General features: G+C 25.9%; 4 protein-coding genes across 4 annotated transcripts; 1 reads left to right on the top strand and 3 right to left on the bottom strand.

Moving 5' to 3' along the window:
• The first annotated feature begins 180 nt into the window (after nucleotides 1-180).
• Nucleotides 181-1,415, top strand: LOC123259547 (60S ribosomal protein L44). The gene is made up of 4 exons (XM_044720132.1): nucleotides 181-332; nucleotides 754-927; nucleotides 1,000-1,116; nucleotides 1,316-1,415. The coding sequence occupies exons 1-4, from the start codon at nucleotides 330-332 to the stop codon at nucleotides 1,334-1,336; spliced, it is 315 nt and encodes a 104-aa protein (XP_044576067.1). The 5' UTR covers nucleotides 181-329; the 3' UTR covers nucleotides 1,337-1,415.
• On the bottom strand, nucleotides 1,404-2,999 carry LOC123259521 (WASH complex subunit 3). The gene is made up of 4 exons (XM_044720078.1): nucleotides 2,844-2,999; nucleotides 2,351-2,515; nucleotides 1,595-1,920; nucleotides 1,404-1,528 (listed from the first exon to the last, which is right to left on the bottom strand). Exons 1-4 carry the CDS (start codon nucleotides 2,895-2,897, stop codon nucleotides 1,483-1,485), a joined length of 591 nt encoding a protein of 196 aa, XP_044576013.1. The 5' UTR covers nucleotides 2,898-2,999; the 3' UTR covers nucleotides 1,404-1,482.
• A 1,649-nt stretch (nucleotides 3,000-4,648) lies between these two features.
• On the bottom strand, nucleotides 4,649-6,253 carry LOC123269753 (partner of Y14 and mago). Its single transcript, XM_044735592.1, has 3 exons — nucleotides 6,027-6,253; nucleotides 5,485-5,581; nucleotides 4,649-5,340 (listed from the first exon to the last, which is right to left on the bottom strand). Exons 1-3 carry the CDS (start codon nucleotides 6,055-6,057, stop codon nucleotides 4,815-4,817), a joined length of 654 nt encoding a protein of 217 aa, XP_044591527.1. The 5' UTR covers nucleotides 6,058-6,253; the 3' UTR covers nucleotides 4,649-4,814.
• A 2,470-nt stretch (nucleotides 6,254-8,723) lies between these two features.
• On the bottom strand, nucleotides 8,724-11,532 carry LOC123270389 (enhancer of split mgamma protein-like). The gene is made up of 4 exons (XM_044736421.1): nucleotides 11,106-11,532; nucleotides 10,755-10,844; nucleotides 9,374-9,640; nucleotides 8,724-9,286 (listed from the first exon to the last, which is right to left on the bottom strand). The coding sequence occupies exons 1-4, from the start codon at nucleotides 11,157-11,159 to the stop codon at nucleotides 8,825-8,827; spliced, it is 873 nt and encodes a 290-aa protein (XP_044592356.1). The 5' UTR covers nucleotides 11,160-11,532; the 3' UTR covers nucleotides 8,724-8,824.
• Nucleotides 11,533-18,266: the final 6,734 nt, after the last annotated feature.

Genomic DNA, 18,266 nt, shown 5'->3' with positions numbered 1-18,266 from the left:
TTATCTATTGATTTAATAAATTATATATTAATTTTTAAAAAATTATTTAATTAATCAATTCATAAATAATTAAATAAAAAGTTTATTAAATATAGGAAATTTTATTTATTGATATTTGATATTTATTTATAGAATAGGTGTAAAAATTTATAATCGAGCAGGTTATACTATTGACCCATGCGTATTTTGAATTTTTCGCGCTTGCGCCTGAAAGTATTTCAACGACTTACGTATTACTTGTTGTATTTTCTAATTATTCAATTGACTACTTGAAATTTCTGTCGCTCTGTCAGAACGCTCTTTTAAACGGCCCTTCTAAATAAGGAAAGATGGTAAGGATTGTGAATTTACGTTTTATTTTATCAAATCTTATATTATTCCAACCATCTTGATCATGGTAATTCCCATTAATCAACCAAAATTTATCAATGATTCTCCGTTTAATTAATTCCCTGATATTTGTGCAAAAGTTTTTGTTTGAAAAATCTTGAGAAATGTGATCGTATTCCAACCTCAAAATTTCTTGATATTTGTGTAAATACTGAATTTAACAAAACTTAGTTAAACTATTGAAGAAATAAATCTTTCTAATAAATCCTTTGTAAATTTGTATCGATACTTAATTTCATTTTCATGTTTTTAAATTTATGATAAATAATGAATGACAAGATACTGAATTACAGTTCTCTTAACAACCTCTGATATCACTTGAATAATTAGTAACATAACTTATTTCAATATTAATGTTTCTAGGTGAACGTTCCGAAACAAAGGCGCACTTTTTGCAAAAAGTGCAAGGTCCACAAGCCACACAAAGTAACTCAATATAAAAAAAGTAAGGAAAGACATGCTGCCCAGGGTCGACGTCGTTATGACCGTAAACAACAAGGTTTTGGTGGACAAACTAAGCCTATTTTCAGGAAGAAGGTATTTATTATTAAATTATTTATTTGCTTGGTGATATTCTGAATTATTTACTAATTTATTATTGATGTTTAGGCCAAGACTACTAAGAAAATTGTATTGAGGATGGAATGTACTGAATGCAAGTACAGAAAACAAATCCCACTTAAACGTTGCAAGCATTTCGAACTTGGTGGTGACAAAAAGAGGAAGGTGTGTATTCGTGTTTTAAAAAAATTTTGTTTATTTTTAATTTGAACATAAACATAATTTCACTGAATACTTTGTGTTTAAAAGAAAACTTTCATTTTAATATTTTTGAAATTAAATTATCAGTGATATAATATTTTATTTCAATCAAATAATTTTCTAAGTAAAATTGTTAATAATTTATTTTTAAAATTTGTTACAGGGGCAAATGATCCAGTTTTAAGTGCTAACCATCTTTTAAAAATTGGAATAACTACTGTATTTGCTAAGAAAATAAAAAGAAATCATTCTTTAATTATAAATCATTTTATTCATTTAATTACTATATAAAAATATTCGTATAAAGTTATTTATTCATCTAGGAATACATCATTCTGGTGTATCATTGATCTTAGGAATAAGACGTTGAGGGTCACTATAAAATAATTATTATATAAGTAAAGAAATATATAAATTTAATAAAATAGAAAACGATACTCACTCAAGTAGATCTGGATCCAGGCCTTCTTGTTTCATCTTAATCTTAACAGCTGGCTTTGGCACACCGAAGTTCACCATTTTGAAGTACTTTTGGTAAACTGGATGTGAACTAATTTGTTCTAAATTATCTGACACTTCGTGGTTTTGTACTTGACCTTTTGTACTTTCAACATCTGGCTTGGTATCCGCTTCGTCTTGGCCAACTGGATCTTTGGCTTCTGGAGTAGCGGGTGCTGCTTCTACAGGGTTTTTATCAGCAGTCTCGTATTCTTTTTTGTCGCAGTCTTTATTTGGTGATTTAATATCTAACCCTGGCACTGACGCGAGCTGTAATGAGTAAATAAAAATAGTATTCAAGACTCTCAATTTAATGCTAGTATATATGACACTGAAATTAGAAGTCACTAGACAATTTTTTTTACTTTTCTTGAAAAATTGTATTCGTAATTTTTTTGACTGAATTTTTTAAAATAAATTTTGTTGTTATAATTAATTTGTTAAAAAAATTTTAAGAATTATTGGATGTTTTTCAATTTTAGTATCATTATTAAATGAAAATTAATTTAGCATATATTTAATAATTTTGTAACAAGTAAATTATGGAAAAAAAAAACTTAACATGTAGAAATTTAAAGAAATGAAAAATGCAATTTTTTTAGAATAATTTTTTGGAACAAATTTGTTAAAAAAAAATTTTACAAATTATCTAGTGACTGCTAACTTTAATGTTATTATTATTAAATATAAATTTAATTACCCTAGATTCAAGAATAACAACGGCAGCTTCCAATTTTTGTAATTTATTTTCAAAATCATAGAGTTTTTCTTCACATGTCAGTGCAAATTTATTTAAAAATGAAACTGTCGTTACGATAAAATGATTTATAAAAGATATTGTTCTTTTTTGATGGATCGGTGGTACCTGTAAAAAAAAATAAAAATAATTAATTCTTTAATTTTCATTAATTATCTACAAGCTAGAATCATACAATTCTTTTGACTTGGAAAATTTTTTATGATATTAAAATTAGCAGACATTTAACAATTTTTGATTTTTTTGAATCAACAAAAATTATAAATTTATAAAATTTTCTACTTGTTAATTTTTTTTTAATAGAAAAATTTCAAAAATTTTCAAATGTCGGCTAATTTAATTTTCATAAATTTGTCATTTGTTAAAAATTTAACAATTTTTTTCAAGTTATGAATAATTCGATTTTGATTGATTTAAATAATTAATTAAAAAATACCTTAGTGTAATCAATAGTCGGCTCAACAATAGGAATATTATTGTCACCCATCATAAATTTTTAATTATTATCCATCACTTGACATTTTTTATTTTTACTATTATTATTATGATGATTATTTATTTCAAAAATTATTAAAACTAATAATCACAGTTTCAATATAATTAGATTAAACAATTATTTTTATCAGGCCATATAAATATTGTATATTTATTATTAAAAAAGAAGAAAAATAATGTAAATATAATTTTTATATCGAACATGTAAGAGTTATCATATTCATGACAGCAACTTGCTGTTATGATTGTCAAAATTTTCACGTACGACGATTAAAACGCCACCAAGTTGTATGTACGTGTATTATCGTTATTCAAATACATAAAAAGTTAGTTTTTTGTGATATGAAGATTGAAAAAAAATAAAATTACTCTCAATTTTTAAGAAATAGTGCGTAATTATTACATCTATTAGAGTTAAATATTATTATCACATTTTGATGTTAGTAAAAAAAATTGCCAAACGTAAACCTAAAAATATATTGATTGATATTTACATATTTACATATAATATCGGTGATAACATCACCGATATTTGTCAATAGGAAAAACTCCGATATTTTTTTATTAATTAAGATTAATTTAAAATTATATAAATATTTTTTTATCCAGGACGACATTTTGATATGAAGTTATGAAAATAAAGTTAGCTGACATTTAAAAATTTTTAGAGTTTTTTTTTATTTAAAAAATTATTACAAAATAATAAAAAAAAAATTTCATATGTAAACATATTGAAAAATTATAAGTGCAATTTTATAAAAAATATTTTTTAATTATAATTTAATAAATGAAAATCAATCAAAATTGAAAAACGTCGGCTAACTTTATATTAGTTATGAAGTTACTCAACATTTAATAATAATTTTTTGAATTTTTTTTATTGAAAAAATTATCACAAAAAAATAGAAAAAAAAATTTCATCTGTAAAAAAATTGAGAAATTATATGTGCAATTTTTAAAAAATATTTTTTAGTTCAAATTTACTTTAATTTTAAAACTTAGTTTAAAGCTTTAGTTTTAATTTAGTTCTAATGAATAAAAAAAAAGTTAAAAACATTGGTCAACTTTAGTGTTAGGTATTACTTTGATTGATTACTTTGGCTTGCTTTAATAATTAACTTAATCACTATCAGCTTATGAGCGGATATGTTATTATAATCCTGTCAGTGATAAGATATTTTTTTATATATATAATTATTCGCCAGGGGATTTTTTTATACAATATCTGCTACATTAATTATTATTATTATTTCTAATATTATTATCCGTTAAATTTAATCAAATCGTTAATCATTCGCTAGCATGTTTTCAATTATTTACCATCAAATTATATTTAGAACATGATTAAAAAAATAACAATGGCATTTTATAAAATTAATTAATACAACTTAATGCATTTGGATGGAAATAATTATAGACAAGTCGTAGTTGATACTTAATCAAGTAATGAATTATTCATTTTCACGATCATATTAAAAAATTCTTTCATGTAAAATGAATAGTGTAAATAAAAAAAAAATATAAGCATACTTTCAATTGAAAATTCTAGAATAAATATTTGACACAACTCATATGTAGATATTTAAATATCTCAAGTAAAGAAATGAATGATTTTCCTTTAAAATTAAAATTAAATTAAATGTTTCCTTTAAAAAATTACAATCAATACATATAATTTATATTGTAAATAAATTTTTTTGTAGTATCTAAAAAATTTTTATCAATACAATGATTATCTCTCCTCACTCAATTATTAATAACTTTTTATTTAAGAAAGTCTAATTTTTCCATAAACATTTTATACAATTGGTCGAAATCGTCATTAAAAAATAGATAATATACAAATGATATTATAAATATATAATATATATATATATTCATATTAATTGACAAGTTAATTAATTATTTAAAATTACTGATTAGATTCTAACAATTTAATTTCATCTAAAATATCTTTCTTTTTGGCTATTTTGTCAACTATTTCTTTCTCAGGACTTTTCAAATCTCCGCTCTTTATTTTGCTCTCAAGTTGCTCAATTTCTCGTATTTTTTTCCGAAGATTTTTCAGACGTTTCATACTATCACTAAGCAGCGATGTGGTGTCAATACGCGTTGAGTTTGACGGCTGAGAGTTAGTTGTTATCTTATTGCTATTGCTAACTGGTTTTTGTACTGATGTGTCGTTTGTTTTTTTACTGGCGACGTTATTGGAACCGTCAGAAATCGTTGTTTTGGCAAGGTCCTCGGCTAACGCATTTGTACTCTTATTTTTGGACTTCTTTTTCTTTTTTTTAGTTTCAGCTACAATGACCATACCCGGTATCGTTCTTTTTTGCTCAGCTTCAACTTTGGCTTTATGTTCTGCTACATACTCAGCAGACATACCCACTGGATGTGATAATTTATTCTTTTGAAATTGTTTTCCTAAACTTTCGTACCTAAAAATAAATTTTTTATAGTATTATTACTATCACTATCAATTTTTATCAGACAAAATAAATGTTAATTGAAAAAATAGAAGTTAAAAAATTTTACTGTAATAAAAATGAACCAATCTGTGAAATATTAAATTTAATACTTACAGAGGTACTTCTTCTTGAGGAACATATCCGTCTTTAACGCGTCTCGGTTTTCTCCAAGAACCATCGGGACGTTGACTGGCAGGAATAAAAGTTCCACCTTTAAATAAAATTATAAAATCAATTTGATCTTTAATTTAAAAATAATTATAAACAGTAAGATAAAATAATGATAAAAAATTAGGCAACAATATAAATATTATTTAAAAATAAAATTATTGATATAAAAAATGACTCATGTCTGAAAAATTTTATATTTAAAAAGATAAAATTACACATTGTAAATTATAAAAAATTATTTTCAAAAATGTGCATTTATTTCTCATAAAAATTTTTAATTTAATAAATAGTCAAATTGTTTATTAAAAATAAACAATTTTTTAAATAATGATTATTTTCTGTATCACAATAATGATTGTCAAAATAATTCAATTAAGCGCTTTGGAGTACTAACTCCCATTGTTTATACTTCACTGTGCAGGTTATAAATATTATTTAAATTATTTTCAGAAGTAACTTTAGAAGACAAACGAAAAATAAATTACCTTGATCATCCTTGATATACGACGAAGCCATGGTTGTTTAATTAACAGATCTCCAATAAATGTTTAATTGATGTTTTTTGCATCAGTACTTGAAAAATTATTGGAGCTAGTTACTGCGCAAAGCGCACGCTTCTCTTTGCGTTGCTTGAATTTAATTAGGGTAATTATTGTGATGATGGTGATGCCTTGCATGAAGAATGATAGATGATTTTGATGAGACAACAACAACTACTGACGCGCTGTCTGGGGTTGATCATAAAGAACATGGTTGGGAAGAAACGTACAGCGCCCTCAGTAGTTAAATTTATTTGTTGGACAATCGGTAAGGTTGATTACACATGTCATTGTTACTTGAAAGGATGTAATATTTTCATTGAAATTCAAGAAATAAAAGAAAGGTAATGTTGTATGAAAATTCTTGATGAAAGTTAATTTAATTTAACAGATATTTAATAATCCGAGCAAAAACAGTTTCACTGTAAAAAAAATCGCGCCAAGTCCACGTTCATAAGACTAGTAAGAAAAAAAAATTTTATTTCTTCACAAAAAGATATAAAATAAAAAATTAAAAAATCCAAGTAACCGATATGGTTGTATATGATTTTCGGAAATTAAAAAAAATTTTTTTGTAAATTTAAAAATTAAAAGAAACAATTTTGGAACGTATTTAGTGTGCGTGGTTACAAAATATTTCACTTTTTATGAAAGTCCTTAATTCTATGTACTAGGACTTTTAAAAAGAATTAAAGTACACAATCATGCACAGCAAGTACGTTCCAAAATTGGTTTCTTTTAATTTTTAAATTTACAAAAAAATTTTTTTTAATTTCCGAAAATCATATACAACCATATCGGTTACTTGGATTTTTTAATTTTCTATTTTATATCTTTTTGTAAAGAAATAAAATTTTTTTTTCTTAATAGTCTTATGAACGTGGACTTGGCGCGATTGTTTTACAGTGAAACTGTTTTTGCTCGGATTTCAGTATTTTTTGTAATTATAATAAAAATTGACAATTTTAATTTAATACATTTCCGGTGGCAAACTATCCCCTTTAAGTTATAATTCATGTAAAAGTTATTCTTGCACTGCCTGGCGTATGTAATTGTAAACTGTTAAATGTCTTTTTTCACTGTATTTTTTTAATCTATTATAAGATTAGCATGCATTCTTATATTATTTAGTCTCTGGCCATCCGCTTTTTACATAAAAAAAAAAGTTAAAATCTAAAAATCTGGGTCGCTATAGTTTGTGCTAATTATTTTCAATAATTTTAAATAGAAATTATAAAGATAATTGATAATAATCGAGTAATACGTGTAATAAAAAGCATGAACTACTATTATAAAATATCATATAAAAAAAAAATCAAAATAAATTTGAAAAAAAATTTGTAATCTCAAAAAACCGTTCTGCTTACGGTATATACACACTCGGTAGTCTGGCTTGAGAACGGAACTTGGCGCCAGACTCTATCGAGTCTGTTGATTTAAAAAATTTTAATGAAAAATAAATTGAGAAAAAAAAATTGACATGTAGAAATTTTACAAAATTAAAAATGCAATTTTTTGAAAATAATTTTTCGGAACAAATTTGTTTGTTAAAAAAAATTAATTTTTTATATTATTAAGTTAATAAATGTGTATTATAAATTTTGGATTGATTGAAATTTTAGAACTTTGCAATTCCCTAAGCGTTTTATGAAAAATTTTTAACAAAAAAATTTTACATCTAAAAATTAAAAAAAAGTACAAGGGCAAATTTTGACTTCTTGTTGAGTAAAATCTACCAAAAAGTCATCATTTTTTTGTGTCGCTTGGATCATCGTCATCCATAATATTTACTTTCACACTCAAAGTATAATTTACTTTTTTATTTCAAACCAACACATCATTTTAAAATGATAGTGAAGTTAGTTGAGAACTGTCAATTTTTTAAATTCTTGCAAAAAATAAATTAAAATAATAAAAATGCTTTAAAAAATTTCTGCTAATAATTTCTAAAAATTTTTACATGTGAAATTTTTTAATTATATTTTTTTCATAATAATTTCATTACTATAAAACTATAAAAAAAAACTTTCTGTCTGTCAAATTCAGAGTCATAAAATTTCAATTCGTTTATATATAATTTGTATAAAATTCTACACTTCAAATTTATTCATAAATAATCGTTTTATTCATTATTTTCCATTGATCACAGCTGATTAGTATTTATCACAATAATGTGAATTTATAAAACACAATTTATTAAAAAATATCATAGAAAAAATTTATTACGAAGTTGAATAAATTATACTCTAATTATTGATAAAAAAAAAAAAGAAAAAAAAACTATAAATTACCAGAACTTACTTAACATAATACAATTTAAACGAACATAGAATATCGTATTGGTAATAAAAGTTGTACGATTATTATTTATCTAAGTTAAAGCCATGTACCAAAACACTTGCTAATAATTATTATTATAACGCTTAATAATTTTTTAGCATATTAAAAATAATAATTAATTTGCATCATAATAAACATTTTCTGCTTAATCAATAATCAATTTCGGAGTTTTACAAAATAATAAGTAATAATTTTTATAATGTACTTTATATCTTACGATGAAATATAACTAGCTAGTAAATGTAATAATATTATTACTAATAATATAAAAAATATTCATTCAACTGTGGTCAATAAAATTATTAATAAAATATAATAATATTGAAATATAATGTAAAATGTGTCAAATGTAACGAAGTTGTAACTAATTAATAATTAATTCAAGTATTTGTTATTGATTAAAATTACCAAGGCCTCCACATGTGATCCGTGTCATCGATTTTCTCGACATCTATTTCAATCTCTTCATCATCTTCCTCATCATCGGTATTAATTTCTTTTACAATCACAGTCTTATTTATTAAAATATCACGATTTGTATTGTCAATTACTAATTCTGATTTTTGTGAGTGTTCTTTTTCAACTGATGGCTGAGAACTTATTGGTAATTTATCTTTTTTTGTAAAATTATTATTATTATTGCTATTATTGTTATTAATATTAGTATTAGTATTATTATTATTAGATTCATCCCAGTTTTCGGGCAATGAATTTGGCAAAGAGTTAACTGGTGAAGAAGTGTGTCTAGGAGCAATCGAATTCACCGATGATGTTGACGAAGATTCCCACGAAAACTGCGGATCAACTTTACAATTAATAACATCTTGGTTGACAATCGGAAGAGTCGAGTCTGGCGCTTGCAAGATCTAAAAATAAAAATCATGTAGGTATTATTAAAAAGTCAACATCAATTTAGATAAATAATAATAAGTATACATTTAATGATAACTTACGGGAGTACCAATTTTCCGTTTTGAATGGAGTCCTGAGGCCAAATGACGAGCCAGTTTTTCACCAGACTCTCCTGGAAGTGAAGCGAGATATTTGCATGCCTCGGCGGCACATTGTCCAAAACCTGATTGCCAGCGACTCTCTGCTAATGTTTCTTCGGAGGGTGTTGATGTTCCTGACGCTCTGGAAGCTTGGAGCCGCTGGAGGTACCGTACAGTAAGTTCAAGAATGTCTGCTTTTTCCAATTTACTTATATTTTCTCCTTCAGTCTGAAAAATGTTTTTTATTTATTTATTTATTGCATAAGAACGCCGATCGGCAGTGTACATTAATTATAACAATCAATTATTTTAAGTGATATTTTAATTTAATATAAATATAAATATAAGTAATGAGAATGAGGCCAAAATTAAAAGTAAAAATAAAAACAAAATAAAATATAATGGAATAGGTGATATTGTGAATGTATTAATTATTTAATATTGTTTTAATAATTATAAGATAGATAAATAGATAGATATTGGTTTTGTTTGTATCACAATTATGTGTTTTACAAAGAATATAATTTTAAATATATAAAAAAAATTTTAAGCTACGCATTGATAGAAGGATTTGTTTATAGTTAAAAATATTTGTTAATATTTAACAAATCATTTATTAGAGACCACTTTTTAGTCCTTAACAAATATTGCTTAGTATTTAAAAAGATTTATTAATATTTAATAAATGAATATCTGATTTATTAAATACAATCAAATCATTTTAAATACTAAGAAATATTTGTTTGATACTAAAAAATGGTCTCTAATAAATGATTTGTTAACTATTAACAAATATTTTTTTAATACAAATAAATCCTTCTATCAGTGCGTGTTTAAAAAGCTACAGGAGTTTTTAAACTTTAAAGTTTTGTAAGATAATATAAGTGACTTTGATCATTTACACATACTTCGTACATGGTTTTAATTTAATAATTATAATTTAACTTTTTTTTTTCTAAAATCTGGAGTTTGAAAATTTTTATAAAATTATATTATAAAAAAGTTTATAAATTAAAAAAAAAATTTTTTTAAATTTGCGCTCAAAAATTTTCAAGCAATTTATTTAATAATAAAAATTATCTTATGTATCTGCTTTTTTTGTTTAAATTTTTAGTATTAGAAAAACTTTTTACAATTGTCAAATTAAATCTAAAATTATAAATTTTTTATAATAATTAAAATAAACAGTCCATGCATTTTTTAATTCCATGAATGTAATGATTAAACTTTGCATAAAATTTTTAAAAGTTAATCTGAGCAAGAAAAAAATTATTTCATGCACTTGAAAAATTTCATTTTCCTTCAATGAAAAAAAAAAAAAAAAAAAAAAAAAAATACAAACCTCTAAAGCATCAACCATAAGATCTTTCAATTCTTCCAAACATCGATTAATCCGTGCGCGCCTTTTTCGCTCCAACATTGGCTTCGTAATCTACCGAAAATAATTTGAAATAAAAGCAAAAATTTAAAACAAAATCATCACAAATCAAAATTTAATAAATAATAATAAACAAAATGTAATAAATAATAAAAAAAAAAAAATTATATCACTACACATGCGTCAATAAAATTTATCGCATATGCTTAAAAAAAAAAAAAAAAATAAAAAAATAAAAAAAAAAAAAAAAATAAAAAAATAAAAAAAAAAAATAAAACATGAATTAAAAAAAGTATTGAATAATTAGACAGTTACCTTTTTGTACTGATGAGTCCTGGATACTGGATAAGGATAATCGTACGCCATCATTGCAATTTTAATTATTTCGTAGGATAAAAATTGTATTAACAAGTCTCGCGCCGTATTCGCTGTTAAAGTTAGTTGCTTATATTCACTTATCCGAGTAGCTATCAGTGTGTCAATGTCAAGCGCGAATGGTACAATTGACCAAAGTAGAAGACAGTAATTGACATTGAAGAGATATTGAGTGACATTAGACAACAGCGAGTGCTCTCCATGGAGTCTCTACACCAACTGACTCGACGCTCTACACACACTCCGACAGCCATTCCAACGGAACCCTACCCTCGCTTTACTTTTATCCACAGCAAACCTTCAATATATCTATATCTATACCTATACCAAACTTTCTGTGTATACTTCACATATATATTTTATATACATTAACATATATTATTCATCACTAATTTATTTAAAAAAAAAGGATAATAATACCTCTAATAATAACTTACGTGTATACACTGAAAAATTGAAATATCCTCTCCCGCTAAGTCAATTTATTATTCGGTATTATGTCAATTAATCACCAATATTCATATTAATCACTCATTCATTTATATACAGTTGTTTGTTTAATTTGAATTTTTATATATACATGAACACATTTTTGTTTCAACGGAAGTTTTTAAATTTACTTTTAATTAATTACTCGTGTTTAGTTAAATGAAAATTAATCATAGTATTATTAGAAAAACAAATATTTTTAATTTTTATAAAAAAAACTGAAATTTTTAGAGAAAATTTTTTATGAAAAAAATATGAAACCACTTTACTATTTTTTCTAAGGTTTATAATTTTTAATAACCCTCGAGATAAACGTACATAAGAGTGTCTCATCTTGTCCATTAATGATATCGTTATCAGGATTTTTATTAGATGCTATTCCTCTCCGTGATTATTATTAATATTATTGTTATCTTTATTGCAGTTTTCTAAGCCCATTTGATATTTTAATTGCTGCACATAAAATTCGACTATCTAGAAAATGGTCATTTGTATATTTGCATAGTACATATGTTACAAAATGCGTGTCAAATTGTTTACAGATTTAATTACTCCTGAAGTAGTTGTTAAACTTACTTAACTAAAAGCCAGTTTATTGATAAAGTTGGATAAAATCAAAGCCACATGACATTATTATCTTTAGGTTAAATAAATGTTTAATATCTTGACCAATTAAAATTATCATTTTCCTTAAATTGTTTTCATTATCACTTTAATAAACATTTTTTATGCACAAAATTTTCTTCTAATATAAAAAATAATGTCACTTTTAAAATACCCAACTTTGTTACCACAATCTACGAGCATTCGTTTGTTATATCAGCTATACGGTTCTGGCAAGATCTACCTCCTGAAATTACAAATTCTCTTGGTCTAGAATCCTTCAAAACAAAAGTATTTGATTTTCTCATAAATCTCGAAAAATGACAAAATAGTGAGCTGGTTAATAAGTTTAATATGTTTAAAAACATTATGTCCATTTGAACATTATATAAATTCTATATTTTATACTATCATGCAAATTTCATATTTCCATTATGTATATATTAGCTGTACTTATGCGAATTATAATTTTATGTATATCATTTTGCCATTCGGCTTTGTGCCTTGGCATTTACACCAAATAAATAAATAAATAAAATAAAATAAAAAATAATTACCGTAAAATTAAGAAAAATATAATAAATTCTGTAATGAGAGTCCATGAGAATTTTAAAATTAATCTAAATATTTTTTTACTAAGAATGTAAATAAAAAAGCAATATATGTTACGATAAATGAGTTTTTATTTATTGTGACGTCATATATTTGATTGTGTATATCGACTTATAAAATAACAACAAATATAAAAGCGTATTTAATATATGTACAGATATACATATACATTTATCACCTCATCAGAGTAAAAGAGCTTGCACGAGTTAAATAAATATCATTTGTCTTATCACACTTCGCGTTCAATTATGATACAAAAGGAGCGTGCGACTGTTTACATATTATTCGTGGTTCATATATACATACATTTAATCCGTAAATTATTCATAAGTCGCGTCATATAAACATATACTATAAGGTTATTCTTAGCGTCCGACTATGTAATGACGTTTTGCGGCTTTTTAGTCAATGAAATTCCTCCGAGCATGTTGACATACTATTATACTCATATTTATATTTATAAATAGGATCTTTTAGTGAGACTCTGAGCTCTCATAAATCGCGTTATCGGTCACTGAATGTATATACATCATCAGTGTAATACAATCTGATTGTTTTGTCGCGTGAGATAAGTCCTTACTTATTTAATTCGTTATTTTAAGATTTCATTCAACTTTGATTTATATTCATAAACTTCCTCTCTACTCAGTTGTATTTACTCTTTAGTCTCATGGTTACGGAACTTGTAAACCGGATATTAACGGTCCATTCATGCCTTTTCAATTAATCAGTTTTAAATTTTAAATACGATAACAATAAAAAAAATATGTTTTATTTTAGTAATTCATTAAATGCATAATAATAATTTTTAATATATTCGTCAAAAGTAATTTATTAAGTTTTTAAAAATATTTCATATTAATATTTTTATCAAATTTTAGGAATTAATTATTAATTTTTATTAAGCTTCTTTAAAAATTTATGAAACCAGAAATTATAAAAATTTTATTAAAACTTTTCAGATTTAAAAATGTTTGTCTAAATTTTTAAAATAAAATAAGAAAAAATTTTTTAATTTCAAAATTAGTTTTCTCAAATTAAAAAAAAAATGATAAATTTCATATTTAAATAAATATGAAAATTTTTTCGCAATATTATTTATGAATTTTAATAAAAAATTCCCAACAGTGTCAGCAACATTCGTCTCCCTTTTTTGTTTTCATCCATAAATTTTACAACTCTAAAAAAAATTTTCAAACAATTTTTCTCTCACCATTTTTTTCATCGCCTAAAAAAATGACAAATTTTTTTGCCGAACAATTAACACAGATGCGAAACATGAGTTGAGATTGATATAAAAAACGTAACAAAAATGAGTGTTGTTAAATAGCGTATTCGATAGTTAAGTACAGAGTCAGAGTTAGAGATTGTGTCGCGTTTTAAGATGTGACGTGTGCGAGTCGCGTGTGAGGCTCGCGCCTGTGACCCTCTCTCTTGTCCTCGCGTTCGTCTCGCGTGGTTTGCCCAGCATGGGATCCCTTTCCTGTGCGGCACCGCTACCGACAGAGTCCCTCTGCACTAATATACATACACATAAGATATAACATATAATATAAACACACATACACCTAGTGTGGATATATGAATATATACAAGCATAATGTAAGGCCCCGTGCCGGCTGAAGGGCCCGTGTGGGACACGATCCTCGCCTCCGTTCTCACGGTAGCCTCGGAGGCTTGTATCGCTTGATGGTTGATGTGCAGTGCCAGGGCCTCTTTTGCTTTAGCTTCCTCTCTACTCCATTTCTTCTCTGTTGTTGTTCTACGTCTCGTTCAACAACAAAACCTACACACGCACATGTGTGCTTGTATTATTTTTACACAATACTTTTCTCAAGAGCATTTCAGTGTATATAGGTACACACAGAAGATATAATAGTATGGGCATAGAGGATAGAGGGAGGAATAAGCTAAGGCCCCGCACGCGTTGCGCACGGTTAAGCGTGTACAGACACACGAAAGTCCCCTCTTCTTCTTTAAATTTTTTTCATTTTATTTTATTTATTTTTCTTCTTTTTATTCGAGCACATAGATCTAATCGTTCAGTTATGTACCTTTCTATAGATATGTCGCCCATCATTTTTACTCGCTGTTTCTGTAATGCGTACTATAGGTATAGGTATAGGTATAGGGGTGTCTGGGGCTCTCTTCTATGCACGTGTGTGTAAAGTGTGAGGGTATGCTTCATGTGTGATGCTGATGATTCAACCAAGACACGCGCACACCCTCGTGGCTCCTCCTTTCTCCCTTTGGTTCCTCCTCTCTCTTTGAGATTCGTTTTGGTCTAGGTAGCATGGAGGACGAGGGAATAAACGCGGATTGGTCCGATTCTCATTTTCATCCGCTTTACACAATGAAAATAAATTTATAGCGAGTCTGTGGGCAGGAAAGAAATTTTGATGAAATTATGGGGTGAAAATATATCTCTGTGATTGGTTTAAATAAGTTATCGCGGGAAGATATTTTTTTTTTATTGGCCCAAGCTTGATAACAATAGTAAGGAATTAAGCATTCATCATTAAAACTTTTTTTTTAGATTTATAAAATGTAATATTATTGTACACACACGGAGAAAAAAATTTTGCTATAGGAACTCTATAGTAGTTAGTTAGTTGTAAAAAGTTCCAGTAGGTTAACGTATTCTTATAGTAACAATACCGTTTGGCTCCTGCAACTCTACATCGTTGAGCTCTGAGAGCTAAACGTTGTTTACCTCTCACAACTCTACAGGATCGTTCTGAGACTATAACAAATTTTTGGAAGTCTGCTTAATAATTTTTTTTTACGATTTAGCATTGATAATTTAATAAATACATGCAGCAGAATGAATTTATATTGCCAACAATAATTGTATATGACAAATAAAAATAGTATTATAATAGAAATAAAATAATAATAGAACTTATATTACAAATAAAAATTATTTGTACAATAAAAATATGGTCGTCACAAAATTATCTTATTTTCTTAATTATATCAATAAATATTGGACATAAAATCATTATGATTGAAATCATTATCATTGAAATATGTCAGCGCACTCTACTACTGCGCAACGTAGAGCTCTCTCAACTATACCGTTTGGCTCTGAGAACAATCCCGCAGAACTCTGAGAGCTCAACAACATTGAGTTATCAGAACTAAATAACATTTTGTTACTGTAACTCTACAACGAACAGTAAACTGTGTATAGTTGTGGTAACTCTAAAGTTACGTTACCAGAACGAAATTTTTTTTTCCGTGCAGTAAAAAAATTTGCGTCATTGTGTCAAAAAACTTCGTGTTAAAAATTTTTGTGTTAAATATTTAACACTTTTATATGTAAATTTAACATTTATTCTGTTAAATCAAGACGAAAAAGTTTTAAATATTTAACATAAAAATTTTCAGCACAAAATTTTTTGACGGAATGACGCAAAATTTTTTATTGTGTAAAATTTATGAAAAAGTTTAAATTTATATTATTTAGAGTGAATTTGATTTTTTACAAAAAAGTTCCCCAATTATTTTTTGATAATCTGAGTTAGAAAGATGAACCTAGTCCGATTACAAAATAAATAATACAGATCTTTGGAAGTTCATATTTTTGAAAAAATAATTATTTTAAAAACTAGAAAATAATCACTAATTTGTTTATTAAAATTTTGGACCACACATAATTGATTACTCTACAAAAAAAAATTTTTTTAAATAATTAAACTATTCGATAATTTATAAATATAATAACTTCACATTGTTAAGTGGCATTTCACATGAAAATATTTTTTTATCACTAAAAATTCTTCATAAACACTGAAGACCCAAGTTCATAATGTACGTCAAAAAAAAAATCATAACCAGAATTTTCCGGTTTGAACCGGATTTTTCTGGTTTTTGTTTTTATTTGATAACCAAACCGGTGTTTACTAATGAAGCATATCTACAAAAATCAATTTTTAGAATACTTTTGTAATTAGTCAGTATTTTGTCAATTAAAATATTTTTTTTTTTTTAATATTAAAATGTGACAAAACAAAAAAAGTAAATAACAAGTTATTTCTACAGACAAAAAAATGAATCATTTATAACCGATAAAAAAACTGGTGCTAATTTAAAAAATTTATTATTTCCCATCCATTAAATTCAAATTTCCGATATTATTCATTAAAATGCCATTACAAAACATTTTGGCATTAATCACAGTGATTATTATCAATCGAAAAGGGCATTAAAAAACAAAATGTAACATTAATATAATTTTGAATGTTCGTAATTCAAAATTATTGTTTACTACCGCTACTTCAATCCATATGATTATTATTTTGTTTAAAACTCGGCCGTTTCAGCGCCAGTTGCCAGTTGGAGATAATACAAGTCAAAAAATAAAAATAAGTATCGTCCTCACATATTATATATTTATTTTAATTTATATATTATGGATGTGTGTTACAATTGCGCGGTAGTTATTTACCGTAATGAGATATCGTATTGATTATTATTATCAATCGGTAATATGATTGTACCCAGAAGTGTATAATGATGAGTTGAGTCTTGACTCTTGATATATATTATATATAGATATATACATATATACATACTAAAAAATAGGTTGCAGGTGGATGAATTATATTTTTGGAGTGGGTATACATGTACCGTTCGATTCGGTGGTTTTTCGCTTCATCCTCATATCGGCATCTCAACTCGACTCCCCTGGGGCCGCCACATACATATATATATATATCCACATCGGGTTGCTCAATTTTTAACTTTAAAACCACTCATTATTGCGTAAATTACTCCCAAGTTTCGAAATGACATTTTAATGTCCATGAAAAAATGTCCCGACAATTTTTAGTCGACAATAAAAAATCACTGTTTAAATTAAAACAATTTAAATTCATAATTATTTATTTAATGACCGGACTTGATTTCATACGAAATATATCATATCGAGTGTTTGTTAATGTATACTTCTCGTACAAATTTTATGACGGGTCCATTACTGTGAATATCAGACAGAATGATAAATAATAATATAATCCATCATTACCGATATTTATCCGCGAAAGATGCAACGCATGTTCATACGCGAACTCGAAATTTAAATTTCCGGTTCATTAATATCCCGAATGTATAATTCATTTTTTATCAATAAAACATTAAATTGAAACATTTATCCGCAAGCTGCTGCTGTTGCTGGATGATTATTTTATTTGTGTTTATTATTTTGTATTTTTGTGAACTTTAAATGTTTCAGTTGTAAAGAAACAAATTGAAATTAAAAAAACCTAGAATTGGCTTACTCCGGAAATGTAGCTATTCATGAATATAAAATTATAGGAAATCAGTGGGGCAATTGAATGTGAACTGGACAGTTGGTTGCATAATAATAATCATTTTATGAATGGCGAGCGTGAG

Source organism: Cotesia glomerata, linkage group LG1 (assembly GCF_020080835.1).
Source record: "Cotesia glomerata isolate CgM1 linkage group LG1, MPM_Cglom_v2.3, whole genome shotgun sequence".
Classification (NCBI taxonomy): domain Eukaryota; kingdom Metazoa; phylum Arthropoda; class Insecta; order Hymenoptera; family Braconidae; genus Cotesia; species Cotesia glomerata.
This window is presented reverse-complemented; position numbering and strand designations above follow the sequence as displayed.

Excerpts from the sequence above, each read along its gene's own strand:
- LOC123259547 (XM_044720132.1), top strand. Across the intron at positions 928-999 it reads AGCCTATTTTCAGGAAGAAG|GCCAAGACTACTAAGAAAAT; the intron begins GTATTTATTATT and ends ATTGATGTTTAG. Across the intron at positions 1,117-1,315 it reads GTGGTGACAAAAAGAGGAAG|GGGCAAATGATCCAGTTTTA; the intron begins GTGTGTATTCGT and ends AATTTGTTACAG.
- LOC123259521 (XM_044720078.1), bottom strand. The coding sequence starts at position 2,897 with ATGATGGGTGACAATAATATTCCTATTGTTGAGCCGACTATTGATTAC. Across the intron at positions 2,516-2,843 it reads CGACTATTGATTACACTAAG|GTACCACCGATCCATCAAAA; the intron begins GTATTTTTTAAT and ends TTTTTTTTACAG. Across the intron at positions 1,529-1,594 it reads CTGGATCCAGATCTACTTGA|TGACCCTCAACGTCTTATTC; the intron begins GTGAGTATCGTT and ends ATTATTTTATAG.
- LOC123269753 (XM_044735592.1), bottom strand. The coding sequence starts at position 6,057 with ATGGCTTCGTCGTATATCAAGGATGATCAAG. Across the intron at positions 5,582-6,026 it reads GTATATCAAGGATGATCAAG|GTGGAACTTTTATTCCTGCC; the intron begins GTAATTTATTTT and ends TTTTATTTAAAG. Across the intron at positions 5,341-5,484 it reads CCTCAAGAAGAAGTACCTCT|GTACGAAAGTTTAGGAAAAC; the intron begins GTAAGTATTAAA and ends ATTTATTTTTAG.
- LOC123270389 (XM_044736421.1), bottom strand. The coding sequence starts at position 11,159 with ATGATGGCGTACGATTATCCTTATCCAGTATCCAGGACTCATCAGTAC. Across the intron at positions 10,845-11,105 it reads GGACTCATCAGTACAAAAAG|ATTACGAAGCCAATGTTGGA; the intron begins GTAACTGTCTAA and ends TATTTTCGGTAG. Across the intron at positions 9,641-10,754 it reads TTATGGTTGATGCTTTAGAG|ACTGAAGGAGAAAATATAAG; the intron begins GTTTGTATTTTT and ends AACATTTTTCAG.